The sequence below is a fragment of the Corvus moneduloides genome, chromosome 6 (assembly GCF_009650955.1).
Source record: "Corvus moneduloides isolate bCorMon1 chromosome 6, bCorMon1.pri, whole genome shotgun sequence".
Lineage (NCBI taxonomy): Eukaryota > Metazoa > Chordata > Aves > Passeriformes > Corvidae > Corvus > Corvus moneduloides.
This window is the reverse complement of record NC_045481.1, coordinates 53,565,186-53,582,239: the sequence shown is the minus strand read 5'-3', so window position 1 is coordinate 53,582,239 and position 17,054 is coordinate 53,565,186. Positions and strand designations below refer to the sequence as shown.

At 46.6% G+C, this 17,054-nt stretch overlaps 1 protein-coding gene across 2 annotated transcripts; it reads left to right on the top strand.

Moving 5' to 3' along the window:
• The first annotated feature begins 56 nt into the window (after window positions 1–56).
• Window positions 57–15,349, top strand: IVD (isovaleryl-CoA dehydrogenase). 2 transcript variants are annotated; one of them, XM_032112633.1, is made up of 12 exons: window positions 57–203; window positions 2,896–2,985; window positions 4,258–4,309; window positions 6,940–7,109; window positions 8,507–8,600; window positions 8,852–8,988; window positions 9,508–9,604; window positions 10,665–10,758; window positions 12,007–12,088; window positions 12,548–12,652; window positions 13,289–13,361; window positions 13,481–15,349. In XM_032112633.1, exons 1-12 carry the CDS (start codon window positions 72–74, stop codon window positions 13,612–13,614), a joined length of 1,260 nt encoding a protein of 419 aa, XP_031968524.1. In that variant the 5' UTR covers window positions 57–71; the 3' UTR covers window positions 13,615–15,349. The 2 variants fall into 2 exon arrangements, with proteins under 2 accessions (XP_031968524.1, XP_031968525.1); XM_032112634.1 differs by lacking the exon at window positions 57–203 and adding an exon at window positions 390–825.
• Window positions 15,350–17,054: the final 1,705 nt, after the last annotated feature.

The following is a 17,054-nucleotide window of genomic DNA, read 5'->3' as shown; positions in this document are numbered from 1 at the left end:
AGGCGGGCGGCGGGGCGGGGCGTGCCGGGGCCGAGCCGCGCATGCGCGCAGGCCTGCGGCGGGGAGCGGCCATGGCGGCGGCGGTGCTGGGGCGCGCGGGGGCCGGGGCGCGGCGGTGGCGGGCGCTGGCGGTGCCGCGGCGCGGCGGCGCGGGGCTGGCGGTGGACGACACGGTGAACGGGCTGAGCGCCGAGCAGCGCCAGGTACGGCCGGGCGGGGCGGGCTGAGCGCCGCGCGGGGGTGTGGCGGGGCGGGCGGGCACCGATTGGCCGCGGCGGGGGCGAGCCGCCCAATCCGCGCGCGCGGGGCGGGGGCGCGGCGCCCCGGACGCGCGGCCCGCGGGAGTGACCGCCCGGGCCCACGTGGCTCTTCCCGCGGCTTCGCCACGGAGCGTGGCGCTGCGTAAGCGAACGGCCCCTGCGTCCACGGTGGGCCTGTTGGATCGGCAGTAACCGTCAGGAACGTGATCATCAAAGGAACACTTCGGTGGGGTCGTGTCACATCGTCCCAAAAGAAGCGTTGCAGCTCTCGCAGCTTGTTCTCCTGCCCAATGGGGCATTTAAAGATTTAGGATAATTCTTAGAACTCATTGTAGTTTACGGCTTTTCCTAAAGGGATAACGCAGGGGCAACACTGATCTCTGCTCTGGTGACCAGTGACAGGAACCCAGGGAAGGGCAAGAACTGGGTTAGGGGAGGTTAGGCTGGGTATTGGGAAAAAGCTCTTCCTCCAGAGTGTGGTCGGACACTGGAACAGCTCCCCAGGGAATGGTCGCAATGGCTGCCAGAGCTCAAGGAGCATTTGGACAACACTCTCAGGCACAAGGTGAGATTGTTGGGGTGTCCTGTGCAGAGCCGGGAGCTGGACTTGTTACCAAAAACCTCTGAAAATGCTGGGAAAAATAAGACTAACACTGTCTTTAGTATTAGTGAATAAGGCATTCCTTTATTCTTGACCAAGAGATGTTTGTGTTTCTGACAAAGTTCCAGCTTCCACATCGACCCAAGACACAAAACTTTTTCACTTACACATTTTTAGCAGACAAAGAAATGAATGTTCATTGGTTCTAAGTTGCATAATTCTCTTTATTAATTAGTATTCTATCCTCTATCAGTTATTGATTTCTCCTTCTTCATGCTAGTCTGGCCCACTTTCATTAGTCCTTTTATCATTTCTCAAATGGGGAGTTTCCAACTTTCCAGGCTTCAGTCTCCTCTGTGTCTTCTGGTTACTCCACCATGTCTTTGAAGGGCCATAAATTTAAGATCCCAGGTGTCCAATTTTCAACTCCTTCAGGCTTTGTTTATTGGAGCTTGTCAGGATTAGTTTAGCAAACTTAAGGTTTCGGTGATTTAATGATCAAAGTATCCATAAATGTCTGTGAAAAAGGAACTTAAATAGTGCTGACTAAAAGTGGGCACACTTACAATTATTTTAAACAGCTAATTAAAAATTGGTTAGGAAAGTTACATCATTTCCAACAGATGGTCCTTGTGGGTACCTTCCGGCTCGGAATGTTCTGTGATTCTATGATCCTTAGCTTTGCTGTGTTCTGTGTGCAGCAGTAGCCAAGTGCTGACCATTCCAGATGTATTCCCTTCTGCCCCAGGGCTTGGAGTGAAGGGCAGTGGCTTCCCAGGGCTGCTCCACACAGGCTGCTGCCAGTGAAACACTGGAGCTACAGCCTCACTTTCCAGATAATTCTGATGGTACAAGCATATGGATGTACAAAATAAACTTGTTCTTCTTTCATGCTACGGAATTATTCCTTGCCACATTTGTGTTAATGTTTATGGCCTTATCAGCTCGAACTGATGTTTCTTTGTACTTCTATATTCAGCAAGTGTAAAAGAAGGTGTAAAATATTCCTATTGTTCCTATCTGTCCGGTGGAATAGCTAAAAAAACAAGATCAGAAATAATCTTCAGTATTAGTGAAACTGTGACTTAAAAGCAATATAACTGTTATAAACTGGCTTAGGGTATCACAGTTACCTGTCCAAGTCCATCCTCAATCTCTAATTGATTAAGGTGTTGGGGTTTTTTTTATTATGGTTTTAAGCTTCTTCTAATTTATTTTAAACTCTTTGCTGAAGTGTAATGCAGTCAGTTCTGGTTTAACAGCTCAGGGTTTCAGTCTCTAAAACTGTTCCTTCACCAGAATTAATATGTGGGAATAAAGAACCAAAAAGAAAAAAAATGGGATTATTAAACTCTACCATAAGATCCAGACCAAGTTTTTAAATCTTCCTGTTAAAAACATTTAAGACATTGTATAAATTTTGTTAGTATGTGTATAGAGTTCTGTAGAATACGTTTATGTAAGTATTCAGAGTTTAAAATTTAGAAAAATGTTTTGGGTTTTTTAACACTTGGATCAATGAACACTCCTGGCTCTATCAAATTTTCCCACTGTAGGAGGTAGTAAGGTAGATAATGTAGTTCCAATTTGACACACAAACACGTTTTAATTAGTATCCCTGCTTATTACAGGTATCTGCCTGTAATTAAATGGTGCTGTAAGCAGCTACTGGATAGGGTTACCACATTATAAACTCAGTTCATCAGCTTCCAAAGTTCACTGCCCAAAAACATGCCTGAAGCCCCAGTGCAGGCAGGAGTTCAGGAACATTCTCTCATGTCAGGGTACGATTAAGGTTAAATGCTGAGAAGAGACTAAAGTACATCAGCTCCTTTTTAAAAGACTAAAAAAGTTACCCTTTTATGTGGTATTTCAGCCAGTAACCTGAACCGTGGATTTCCTTATGGTCTTGTGCTTCTGAGTTTGGGATGCTGGAGTTGCCTGGTGAGGGAATGTTGGCAAGATCCAGGGGAAGAAGATGACAATATATTGCTGAGATGTAACGGATGTGTTTTTCCTCCCCTCTTTTCCCAGCTTAGACAGACCATGACAAAGTTCTGCCAAGAGCATTTGGCTCCAAAGGCCCAACAGATTGACCAGGAAAACGAATTCAAAGGCATGCGGGCAAGTATTTCATATGTGGTTCTGAAAGCCTCTCCGGGCTTTGATCTCTGCATTAGTCCAGACAATCCCAGGCCACACCACAGGAACATGTGCATTAACTTTTCAAACTTAAAAGCCACAGAGAAAACGTTTTTTGGATTTCCTGTTTTATCTTTTGTTACCAACTTTCAGCAAGCTGGGGCAGAACCCAGCGATAATAGTAATAATAAAGATTGATAATGGTCTCGTTTGGATTCTTATGGGATTTCTGCCTGGCTCTGTTCAGGCTCCTTCTCCAACATGTGCTTTGTATACTCCTGGCTCAGTCCCCTTCTTGGACATGAATTTCCTCTCAGATTTGCTGTGAAAATATTGTGTGCAAATGCTGAAATGTGGAGTTTGACTGTTGAGCTGAAACTTGCCTTTCTAATAAACCAAACAAATGCTGTGCCACAGGGTGCTTTGATTGATGGAAATGAGAGATCTGACTGTTGGTTTTTATAAGCTCTACAAGACTCAAAAAGCTCTAAACATCTGCCAGGATTTCCCAGAGTTCTGATGTTGACATTTCCAGGGATGTATGTACAGCTTTGAAGTGAAGTGTATAAATTTAGCCTGGCATTCCAGATGTCATCCAGAGCTATTGTATGATACTTTTTGAAGTCTCTGGAGATATTCCCTGATAATTATTGCTGGACACAGAGGCCATATGAGGAGCACTCACCTATGTGTCCATCACATAGCAGAGGAAGGGAGCAGTAGGGAGATGGCCCCACCAGGACATGTGTGGGCTTCCCTGGTGACAGCATCCTTTGCTACTGCACTTTGTCATGGCTATAACATTCCCATTTTTTTAATCTCCCCCAAGGAGGCTTCCTTGGCTTTAGTTGCCAGCTCCTGATTTACTGGAAGGGTTTTAAAGTGCCAGCTCATAGCACCACTTCATGTTTTGGTAGTGGATAGTTTTATACTATTTCACAAAAATTTTCCTTAGAATGGGCAAAGAGTTAAATCTTAAGAGGTGTTCTTCCAGAATTAAATTTAGGCATGTGAATTTTCACTGAATTCCACAAACTACTCCCATGTGTAGCATAGCTAGTGTCCTTAAATCTGTGTGGTTTTTCAGTTCCAAGGATGGAGCTGCACTGTGGGAGGAACAGGTATCGTTGCATTTGCCTCATTCTCGTGCTATATCGCAGATCAACAGATGTGTCCAGTGAGCTTCCTGGGGAAACTTGTTATGCTGATGCCCAGACTGCCAGTTTGGGTTGATTGCTTGTTCTGTATTCATAGGACTTTTGGAAGAAACTTGGAGAACTGGGAGTTCTGGGGATCACAGCCCCTGGTAAGTCTGTTCCCATTTTACCTTCTGATGGGTGATTCCTCAGACAAAAGAGGGACCACTTATACTCTCACTTTCCAGTTCACAACGGCCTTGTCTGTGATGTGACATCCATTTTGTCCTATCTTTGTGTTTTAAAAAACTCTTTCCGAACTGTTGTTATTCTTCTGACTTTGAATCCTTTGTCCTTGTTAGACAAAGTGCCTTTCACAGTTTAAAGGCACTGCTCAGAAATGGTTTCTCCAGATGTAACATATGGAGCTCAAACATACATTGTGCCTTTCTAATATGAAGCAAGTTTTGAAGGAGGAGAGCTAGAGATAAAAGTATCCCAGACCAAACATCCATCTATAATGGGAGAAGTTAAAGGGTCTAAAATAATGCCCTGAAATGCTGTGATAACGAACAGACAGCTGACCACAGCCAACCACAGTCAAAAAAATCAGGGGAAATCTTACTCAGCCTTGCGCAGGTTAGTGAAAAGTGTTGTGATGAATGTTACAGATGAGTGTGGTTGTGCTGAATGCACCAAGGCAGGGTAATGAGGAGAAGCCCTTAGTGGAGAAAAGCAGTTGATGGGGCCTTTCTTTCCCCATGGAAAAGTCTGTTTTCTAGACGTGGCTGTGCAAAGGCTCTGCAGAATCCAGCTGAATAGCAATGCATCGGAAAAATGCCTCTGCCTTGCTTTCAGTGCTGAAAGACTCCGCATTTCTGCTTGCTTTCTCTCTCCTCTTCCCCATTTACTGCTGCTCCTGTTTTTCCTCACTCTTACCTTCTTTCTTCTTTGATGTTGTGCCTGAGGCTTACAGCAGTTTCCCACACTATAAATAAGCCATCTCCTCACAAGTCCTGTCCTTCTTGATTTTCTCAAAGGTTTACCTCTCAAACCCTCCTATGCCCAGGATTTTTCACCTAATTTTGGATTGTGGAGTTGCATGTTTCTTTATTGACATTGCTTTTGTTGGAGGAGGTGGAGACTGGGATTTAGGATATGAAGATCGTGTGGAATCATAGGAGGGTGTACACAATTAAATGGCATGTTTGGGCACCAGTGCATCAAGTCTATTACGGGAACATTTTGAATAACAGTGCTATTTGTTTTCTTCCTAAAACTAAAAGAACTGTGGTGTTTGTAATTTTCCGTTTGTTTTATAAAGGGCAAAGTAAAGAAATGTAAATATGTGATTCCCATGTAATGATAATATGGGCGTGTCATATACAAAGAGTAGCTTTGAAAGGGCAGCATCGTTCGAAACCACACCATGGTTTGTGTTATATGAGGAGGTGTCTGGCAGGATCATTTTCCTGTTCCTCTTGCAGTGCAAAGCAATCCTGGATTTGTGCTGCTCACAGTTACCTTGCCTTTCTTGAGGCAAAAGCACCAAACCCAGCTATTCAATAGGAGTTAATAAAAAAATGTCTTGTTTTTGCATTCCTGAGAAATTGTTAAACCCATCTTTTAGGATACTGATAGCAAACGCCTAAACTGAGGTTCGCGGTAGAGAGAGGAGATTTCAGAGGATAAAGGGCCCTGCAGATAAAGGCAGGAGTTGAAATGAGGGACGTGGGAGGAAAGACAATGTGTGATGCCAGTGGCTGTGGTGTTAAATTGAGGAATTTGGAACAGCAGCCCCTTGGAGCTGTGCCTTTTGGTCACTCTGAGCACACATAGAGATTTGCTCTTACCCTTGTTGCTCTTGCTTGTAGCCTCCACATTGATGACGAGTAAGTGCTCCCAGTTTATCTCCCCAGCTGCTTCTTGGCATTCATGTCCTGTTGTAGTGCTTCTCTTAGCAGTACAACCACTTGCTTCCTACCTGGAGAGCAAGACTTTTAGGTTGGGAGGTTACTGTATTTGTGTGTATATAAATGTGGTTTTAGGTATATGTGTATATATTTACATAGGCTGTTGGCTCCTCAAGGCCGTTACACATTTCTCAGCCTTCTCTTTTTACCTGCCTTCTTTTTCCCTGTTCTACTGTGTGACTTTAATCTTTACTATTAGTTTTAGGCTCAACTCCATGTGCCTAGCTGGGCTCCCAGTGCTGCTCTGTCTCACTTCATCCTCTCTTAAAATCTACATGCTTGTCACTAATGAATTGCATTTATGGATCCCCCTTCTCAATTGGCCACTCATCAAATTTCTGGTGTCCTGCACGTTTGTGGGCTTAGAAGAGTCCTTAGTGCCACATTTTTGAGCAGCTTGAGGATTCCTCACTTGTTTAGGGGCAAACATATGTGGATTTTACAAACCTTGCCTGTGTTCCTTTGTTCTCACCTTAAGGAGGTTGCAACTTGGTAATTTAATCTTTGCGATAATACTAAGGTTGATAAGAAGGACTCGTTATTGTGCAGTGTCAGTAGCATGTTCAAGATGTGTCCTTGTGCATGTTCTACACATAAACTATGTTATACGAGTCAAGTATGGTTTATGCTGAAGACAAAATATCCCTGCGACTTTAAGATGAGAAAACTGAAATTCAGAGAGGATGGGGCCAGAATTGCCCAGCTCAGGGACGGCAACAGTCAAATCCAGAGGCATTCAAAGTGTCTTGGATCTCATTGGAGACTGAGCCCAGCTGCAGGATCTTGTGCACGTGGTGGGTAACACGAGCTTTTTCCGTTCTTCCCAGTGGAATATGGTGGATCTGCCCTGGGATACCTGGACCACGTGCTGGTGATGGAGGAGATCTCCCGTGCGTCAGCATCCGTGGGGCTCAGTTACGGGGCCCACTCCAACCTGTGCATCAACCAGCTCGTGCGCAATGGCAACGAGGCCCAGAAGCAAAAGTACCTGCCCAAGGTACGTGGCATTTGGGTTCTGGCTGTGAGGATGAATGTCTTTCACAGTGTGTTAGCATCTCAAGCACCAGCAGATTTCAGTGACCAAACCTTAGGAAATACTGACCTTGCCAACCTTGCCCTTCTCTAGCTTGTCAATTTTTGTCCTATTAATCCATACTGACCTCATCCTATGCCCAGGTGCTTGTCTGCAGGCAGCACAGCCCAGCTCTCTAGAGCTGTGTTACTAAGGGAGGCTTTGAGGTGACACTGGAGAATATTCTTCCAAATTCCCAAATCATTTTGAGATCTCTGAAAGAAAGTCACTGCTTTCCTATTTTATATTCTCCATTTCTCGCTGCCCAAATGCTTGGTTTGGCTGTAAATTAACTACATGTGAAATATCGTCATCACTTGGGGCATTGATGTTGTAACTCAGAAGTGCATTAAATAGATTTCAGTTTTTCAATGCATGGAAAAACAATGAGCACATTGAAACCCGGTTACTGAGATTATCAGTGAAATTATCAGCACAAAAAGCTTGATGTAAACGACGTGCAAAGTACAGTGTCACTTCCTCAAAGCACTGTGCAGCCTGCAAATGTGTAACCCTGAAGTGTCCTCCTTCCTCAGGTGTATTTTCATGCTTCATTCTCTGCCTTTCAATGAGATGTCACTTCAGCTTGACTTGTTTTGGTTCCTGACAGAGCACTTAGAAGTGCTTAACTAGATTTGAGCACCTCATGAGGACTTCTGTAGCAATGCACTGATGGATTGAATTAGTTGAACATATCTTAAGCATTGAGTCTGCTTTTAAAAAAAAAGTATAGATCAAAAGGAGAAGAAGATGGACAAAAGTACACAGGGAGGAAAAAGAAAGGCAAGGAGAAAAGGGCAGGATGAAAAAACAGTGAAGCAGAAGTAACGGCTCTGCCAGAGCCTGGTGTGAGCAGGTACAGGAGGAGGGTGTTGTGGGGTGAGGGTGGGGACTGGGCTATGAGAACATTGCAGAGAACTTTCCCATCCCTTTTCACCCCCTCATTGGCTTTTTGTGTTCACCAGCTCCTGTTTGTGTAAAAGGGCAGCAGAAAGCCCAGGCAGGAGCTGGGGACAGGCATATGGCTGCCTGCATGGTTCCTTGGCAGCTTCCTCATGTGTTGTGCAAGCAGGGCTGTGCTTGTCTAGCTCAGACAGAGCTGAGTCACTATTCTCATCCCACTGGGATTTGGTTCTGTTCCCTCGGCACAGCACAAGGGAGCTCCTTGCTTGGGCTGTACCGGAACAGGAGCTCTCTTTGCATTCTTGCAGAGAACAGCGACTGTGGAGGTTCAGTGCAGGAAAACAGGCGGGGGGCTAAAGAGGGAACACAAACAGTGCTGCTGGTCTTCATCTTTTGCTAATATTTGTCTTTTCTTCTAGCTAATCAGCGGGGAGCACATTGGAGCCTTAGCCATGAGCGAGCCAAATGCTGGCTCTGATGTTGTGTCCATGAAGCTGAAGGCAGATAAGAAAGGTAAAGCCTGTCCTGTGCTGCCCAGGGAGGTGCTGGAGGCCCCATCCCTGGAGGTGTTCAAGGAACATTTGGACATGGCACTCAGTGCTCTGGTCTGGTTCACAAAGTGGTGATGGGCCAAAGATTGGACTCGACGATCTTGGAGGTCTTTTCCAACCTAAGTGATTCTGGGAAGCCTGTTAGGGAATAAATGGGGCGAGAATACCAGTGTTGCTGTCGTGAGCTAACAGATTTCATCTCTTGGCTTCCAGGAGACTACTTTGTTTTGAATGGGAACAAATTCTGGATCACCAACGGGCCAGACGCAGATGTTCTCATTGTCTATGCTAAAACTGACATGAATGCTGTCCCAGCCTCCCGAGGCATAACCGCCTTCATCGTGGAGAGGGTAGGTTTAGTCATTCCCACAGGGTTTTAAAGCAGAATCCTTCACCCTAACTGCCTCATTTGGAAGTCAGCTGGTTTTCCTTCCATAACTGCCAGCCTCTTCCTCAAAGACAAACTACTTTCTGCCTTTCAGGCAGGAAAGGAACCTTTAATAAAATAAAATCTGAGATCAGTAAACCTTCTGATGGACATAACTTCATTATTAGAATAGTTCAGTTACTGGCTGAGCTTCCAACCCTTGCTGTAGGAGAGCCTGTGTTGGCAACTATCCAAATAATTTATTTGCTCTTTATGTGCATTAGAAAGTGGATGCACAGGGTTCCTATGTGTATGTTTCTCTGTCCATTTGTTTTCTCTGCACTTGCACTTAGACTTGGTCTTGTTCCTAGGTCACTTTATCTCCTTCCTTGCACCCTGCACATGTTCCTGTGGTCAGGGGAATTTCACAGATCTCTCATGATTTTCTTCAGTCTGTCAGAACTGAGACATGAAAGGTATTTTTACTGTCTTGACTTTGCAGGGAATGCCGGGTTTCAGGACAGCCCAGAAGCTGGATAAGCTGGGAATGAGAGGGTCTAATACCTGTGAATTGATCTTTGAAGACTGCAAGATCCCTGGTGAGTTTCGTTCAAATCATGGTGGCTTCCTGTCTTCTTGATCAGATAAATTGGATCACTAATTACACACATGTTCAGCCCGTGACCCTGAGGGCTTTGCAGATGCTTATCTGCTCTCTGGCAGCCTCCAAGGGAGCTGGTGGAACTGGAAAAGTGCAATCTGCTGGATTGCAGAGAGGGAGCACATCCCTTGTCAGGTCACTGCTCTTTCACCCTCATGGACCTAGTTCTTAACCACTGCTTCTCCAAAGCCTTTTTGAGGCTTCCCAAGAAACTTGTTTCCAATAGAGCTCCCATCCTTGTATGGAGGTGAGCTACTTTGCCCTGAAGGTTTTTTTACTGGAGACTTTCCAACAGGCTTTTGTAACATTTCTGAGTTCTTTTGGAGCCAGGGCCTGAAAATGGACATCCTTTCTCCTATTAGTACAGCAGAGGCCTCTGTAATAGCAATGTTTGTTACTCCAGTGGCAAGTTTTGTTGATAGAAAAATTCCAGCCTTTCTAGAGCAAATGGAGAAGATGTCTTATCCAGAATCATAAAAATCCTGATTGTACATTTGCAGCTCCCCATAGACACCTTCAAAAGCTGAAGTGGAAGAGTTTCAGCTGAAATCTGACATTTCTAACTGTATTGGATCCCTCCACCCTAAAATCATAAAGGCCAGTGCCCCAGCGCTCTGATCATGTCCCGGGAGTCATCCACAGGGAACATCATGTTCTTGTGGAAAGAGGATGATGACATGGAGAAGCACATCCCTGCAGTGTTGGATGTTAACACACTTGGCACTCTGGCCATTAATGCTCCTCCTGATCTTTGGCTTTGGAAGCTGAAACATTTTTTTCCAGGAAATTGTTCAGGCTATTCAGTCATTTTTCATAGAATCCCAGGATGATTTGGGCTGGAAGGAGCCTTAAAGCTCATCCAGTCCCACCCCCTGCCCTGGGCAGGGACACCTTCTGCTAGCCCAGGTTGCTCCTCCCCTCAGTGAACACAGGCCCTCAGAGAGCAGCTTGTCTGAGTTTTGCACATAAATAAATCCCTTTTCCTTTTCTCTTTGCAGCTGAAAATGTCTTGGGGACACTGAGCAAAGGAGTCTACGTTCTGATGAGTGGATTGGACCTGGAGAGGCTCGTGCTGTCTGGGGGCCCCTTGGGGTAAGGGTTTGTCATCTTTTACAGGTTGTAGGGCCAGAAGGGTGCTTGGTGATCGCCAAGCCTGGTGGGGATCCCTTGGGATGCAGCTCTTGGTAGGATATATCCCGGATGGAGAACTGGGTTACTGGGGCAGCAGAAGAGGAGAGGCTGGGTCAGATGTGGGAAGGAAGCAAGGTGCAAGGATCCCGTGGCTGCTGGGTGTCCCAGTCAAAACCAGCATAGAACTCCAGCACCAGCACAGCTGCTTGACTGGACTCTCCTGGAGGTGCTCAGGGCCTTCTTGGCAGCCACCACTCACTCACGTGTACTCTGCCTCATCCTTGAGCTCTCAGCTCCTCACGCAGTGGTTTTCCAAATTGAAAGCATCTCTGTGGAGCCCCCTGTGAGGGGCAAGGGATGGAAGAAGCAATGCCGGAAACAATGTTTGCAAGTCTGCCTGCCAGTGTCCACTGATCCTCCAGAGCAAGCTTTGGAGAAATGATTGGTCTTGATATAAAAATTTCCAGAGATGATAAATCTGCCTCAGTCCCCAGTTGCTGGCTTGTGTATCCCTACATTATTACTCAGGGAATAACCAGCTCATTTGTGTTACCAATTCCTTAGACACACTACCCAGAGAGTCACAAGCTGGTTTGTTCTTCATTTATTCAATCCTTAAGCTGCCCAGTAATTATTGGCACCCCACAGTCCTTTAGTCCTCCCGAGTGATCTCTCTGGGCTAATCCTCATGTGGAAAGACCAATTTCCACAAAGCAGGAGGAGGACTTTTTCCCCTCCTTGTTCTTACCTGTGCTTTTTTTTATGGTATTGGCTGGTACTCCTTGAGTTGGGGGGCTCTGGAGATAAGAGGCAGCACGAGCTGTCCTGGCTATGTTTGTGAGAAAGCTCTTCAAGTCTCAGTCCCCTGAATTAAAAAGTCAGACCTTCCCAAATGTCAAGAATGTCCCAAATGAGCACTAGGGAGAAATGTGGGACCTTTGGATTTTGTTCTTAGCCTTGTTTGAGTGAAGCTGTAGGAAGACAGCAGGATATCACTTTAGCTATGAGAACCTTTTTGCCTTGGGTTACTCTTCCAAAATTAAATCATTATTTCAGTTAAATCATTACATATAATATATATATATATATATAATATATATACTTATATAATATAGACATATAAAATATAGATATTATAATAATTATATATTTTATATATATAGGTAAATCAATATATTCAAGTTTCCCTTTTCCCTCTGCTCTTCTTAGGCTCATGCAAGCTGTTCTTGACCATGCAATTCCATACCTGCATGTCAGAGAAGCATTTGGACAGAAAATTGGCCACTTCCAGGTAAGGCAGAAAAGGAATTGGGAATTTTTGTTCTCTTTTCTCTTTAAAACTGAGAAGACTGAGAGTTTTGTCCTGGCGGGGACTTTGCATGGAGAAGGTCACCTGGTGTTTATGCTCGGGCTGCATAATGTGATAATGAGCAGCCTGGGCTAATGGAAGGTTCCTGTGCATGCCAAGGAAATGGAACTGGATGAACTTTAAGGTCCCTTCCAACTCAACAAATCCTGGCATTCTATGATGTGGTTAGAAGGTGGAAAGACTTCTGAGCCTGAGGTCACTGTTGGCGGGTGAGGGACTGTGGCTGATATCTAGGGGTCTGTGAATGAGCAGAACCTCCAGCTCCCTCATGTCTGCTGGGCCCATGTCTCCTCCTGTGTCTAGTTTCTCTGAGATATTTTGGGGAACGGTTGGTCCCCCTCACTTGTGTTAATTAACGTCCCTTGTCTTTGGGCTGTGCAGCTCATGCAGGGCAAGATGGCAGATATGTACACGCGGCTCATGGCGTGCCGGCAGTACGTCTACAACGTGGCCAAAGCCTGTGACCAGGGCCACTTCAATGCCAAGGTGAGCTCTACTCCTACCTGGGCTGTGTGTCCTGGGGCAATTCCTCCAGTCCCAGAGCCTCACCTGGGGGGAGCCTCTGTACAATTAGAGTCCTCACAGCCCAAAGGGTCTTTTTTTCACACCCAAAGTACCTTTTTTCACTCACAAATTAAAAACAAGCCTCCTTTTACAAAGCAAGAAATTTAGCTGCATCAGTAGATGTTTATTGGCAGCCCAGACAGATGTCCTGGCTGTTGTAAGTGCTGTAGCAGTTGTTAGAGGTGTTGTCACCTCCACCTGTCACCACACCTCTATTAGAGGAGGATGTTGAATGTTTAACAGTGGGAGCACAGAGCTCTGCATCCCAGAGCAAATCACAGTGGTCTCCTGAGGGATTGATGGGCCTTTGTGAGACACCAGCTTCTCTGGTGCACTTTTTTTTCCTTCTTCTGTCTTCATGTGGCCTTTACAGACCTGCCATGAGTGTTCTGTAGTGACAGGGACACTGCTTGAGCTCCCTGTCCCTGTGCTTTGTGATCAAGTAGTTCAGGGTTCTTAGCAGGTGTCTGTAGAGTGATGGCAGGGTGAGGGCAGCACAGGGACTGGAGATGGGCAGGTGACACCTTTCCTCACTGTGCCATTGTGACTGTCCCATAGGACTGTGCCGGAGTGATCCTGTATTCAGCAGAGTGTGCGACGCAGGTGGCCCTGGATGGGATCCAGTGCCTGGGTGAGTCACTGATGGCTGGACAGAGCCAAGCACAGTGCAAGAGCATTTCCCTCTGCTGTCCCACCCTCAGCCCTGAAACTGGGGACAAGGAGTGACCTGTGGCTTCTTTTGGGTGGTAGGTGGGAACGGTTACATCAATGACTACCCCATGGGGCGCTTCCTGCGCGACGCCAAGCTCTATGAGATCGGGGCGGGCACCAGCGAGGTGCGCAGGCTCATCATCGGCAGGGCCTTCAACGCCACCTTCAAGTAACGCCACCAGTACAGAGGCAGCACCGTGACCACCACGAGGCCTTGACCGCGAGGCTGGAATGCACAACTGAGCTTCTTCCTGCCTGCCATTCCAGCATCGTCACTTCTGGAATCCCCTCTGCCTGCTCTGGGAGCAGATGCTGCTGGACTGGGCTTGGACAAAATTAATCAGAGGGTACATGGAAGGAGAAGTGTTCTTTCTCTTTTGTGATCACCCTGATTCATGCTGTTCATGTGCTGTTGGTTCTCAGATTTGCAAAGCAGAGGTTCATCCCCCCACCAGGCAGGCTGGCAAGGGGTGTGCAGCCACTCCTGCACACAGAAAGTCAATCCAAACCCACCAAAAATGGACAATGAGGGAACAACTTTGTTCTTTCTAAAAAGCCTTGAGTGCCGTTAAACAGTTAGAATTTAGCGTATTGCCATTGGAAGGTGAAACTTCCTGCTGTAACCTTCCAATGGAAGGTTAATACCTTCCATTGTGGGAACTTGACACCAAGCACATCATGGGGTTGCTATCATGAATGCTGAAAATCATCTGTGCACAAGCAGTGTTTTAGGTGCTGATTCCTAAAACTTCCTTAAATCCCATGTGTTTCTTTGCAGAATTCCTTTCCTATTTGCAGAATTCCTTTCCTATTCCGGCTGCTTTTGGAGTTATTTGAGTGCAGGCCCGAGTCCTTGCTGCACTGACTGACTGCTCCCACCAAGTCATTCCCTCAGAGCTGTCACCATCCATCACTCTGGGGACAGTTAACACGTCCGAGCTGTGTTGTGACATCAGTGAATGAAGCAGGCAGACAGAGCTGACTTTCTTTGGGGTTTGGTTCCCTCTGAAGGTTGTTGTTTTGGCCAAGCCTGTCCTCACACTCCACCTCCGGGCAGCTGAGCAATGTGTTTGTGAGTGATCGCAGTGAATCTTGTATCCAGCAAATTGGGGCTTATCCAGCTTTTTAAAGGAAATCGCACAGCATCCTGCCAGCCTTTAAATAAGAATCACAAATCAAAACGAGCTGCTGGAAATGTGATTGAACAGTTAATTAAACAGTTGCCATGTAGGCAGCTCCCAGCAGTTTTAGCAAAACTCACCTTCGACTGTGTGTATTTTTTTGGTTGTAGTCGACACCTGTCTGTACCAGGTGACAGTAGACTAACACAGAATTTTAAAATGTCACAGATTGAAGAGAGTTCACTTTCCTGAATTGCCAGGTAGGTCACTGAGAGTTTATAAAAGTCACAAAGAGCCAGAAAGAGCTTCTAAAGTCCTGGTGGTAGCACTCCTCCAAAACTTCATATTTATTCAGCCTCATTGGGTGGCTGTCACCCAGGAAGTGTCCCAGGGTTTAATTTTCAGCCTAAATCTCTGGATAGAGGGTGGACAGAGGTGCCCTGAGCTGCATCTGAAAATGCTGTGGAAGTGAACCTTGAGGTGCACTTCATACCAGAAACACTCAGTGCATTGCTGTACACGGATGTAAGAATTTAGTTATGTGACCAGACTTTTATGTTTTACCATGAAATGATTCCTGGATCACTCTTACGATCCATTCGTGCCAGAGGAACTTTTCTAGAGAGTGTCAGAGCCATAACAGGATGATGTGAGATTCAGATTGTTAAAAATAGGTTTTCTAAGGTGGAAGCAACCTAGAGATTTTTAAACCTGTCCTTCAGCACTGGAGAGGTCTGATTTTAATAGACATAATAAATAATGCCTTCACTTTCCAGGCTGATTAGCATCTTGGAGTTGAAGGTAAAATGAATCAATATCTAACAAATCTCGGGACAGGGGCAGGGAGCGATTCATAAATCCTCGCTGCCTTGGGAAAGGGATGGGAGAGTTTTTTTGGGGAAAAGGGGGTTAATCTTTATACTATACTAATAAAATACGCCTTTGCTGTGGCCTGTGCTCCTGGGGGGAGGTCCTAGCAGAGGGGAGGTGCAGGCTCTGGTACCCACCAAAGCGCATCCAAGCTGGCAGCAGCAACAGCTACCATGTTGCTTTCCCTGCCTATCTCTCCCTCTTCCCAACCACAGTTTTTCCCCATGATTCTCATTTAAAAGAAATACATTTACAGAGATCATGCAGGCTGTGCCTCGGGCCTCCTCTGGAGAGCAGCAGAGCTAACAGGGAAAACACAGGGGGCTATGCCTCCAGATATGATCCGAACAGTGTCTGCTGTGGATATGTGATGGAAATTGTCCTGGCCTGACAGCCTTTGGCTGGTGGCAGGGCTGGATGTGCTGCATCTTCCCTGTTTTTCAAGATCCTTGCCCTGTTTGCAGCTGGCTGGCCACTAAGCAGAGAAGGCATGGAGAGCAGGGGGAGTTATTCATTAAGGTATGCAGTGGGTTGACCCTGGCTGGGTGCCAGGCACCCACCAAAGCCTCTCTATCACTGCCATCCACAGCTGGACAGGGAGAGAAAATATAACAAAAGTTCATGGGTTGAGATAAGGATTGGGAGAGATCCCTCACCAAGAACTGTCAGGCAAAACTGACTCGAAGTAAAGTTGTTAATTGAATTTATTACTAACAAAATCAGAGCACCTGTTTTTTGCAGAGAGGCAAAAACCCCTTAAAAACATCTTCCCCCCACCCTTCCCTCCTTCCCTGCTCTAACTCCTCCCCCCACAGCAGCACAGGGAGACGGAAGTGGTGGTTACAGTCAGTTCATCACAGGTTGTTTCTGCTACTGCTCACGGAGAGGAGTCCTTCCCATGCTCCAGTGTGGGGTCCCTCCCACAGGAGACAGCTCTCCATGAACTTCTCCAGTGTGAGTCCATCCCATGGGCAGCAGTTCTCCACAAACTGCTGCATCGTGGGTCATTCTTCCACAGCGTCGGTCCTTCAGACACAGCCTGCTCCAAGGTGGATCCCCCACGGGTTCACAGGTGCTACCAGGAAACTTGCTCCAGTGTGGGCTCCTCTCTCCGTGGGTCTGCAGGTCCCTGCACAGGCCTCCTTATGAGCTCACAGCCTCCTCTCAGGCATCTCCCTGCTCCAGTGTGGGGTCCTCCACGGGCTGCAGGTGAATCTCTGCACACCCATGGCCCTCCATGCGCTGCAAGGGGACAGACAACCTGCTCCACTATGCTCTGTACCACAGATTGAAGACTGAGGGGCAGCTCCTGCCCCTCCCTCTCCACTGACCTTACTGTCTGCAGGGCTGTTCCTCTCACATATTCTCACCCTACTCTTCTCTGGACCCAATTCCATCTGCCATATTTTTTTCCCTTCTTAAATATGTTATCCCAGAGGTGTCACCACTATTCCTGATTGGCTCAGCCTTGGCCAGCAGCACATCCATCTTGGAGCTGCCTGGATGGGCTCTGCTGAACGTGGGAAAAGCTCCTGTCAGCTTCTTATAGAAGCCACCCCTGTAGTCCCCTGGCTACCAAAACCTGGCCATGCAAACCCAGTACAAGGTAACAGAGAGCTTAT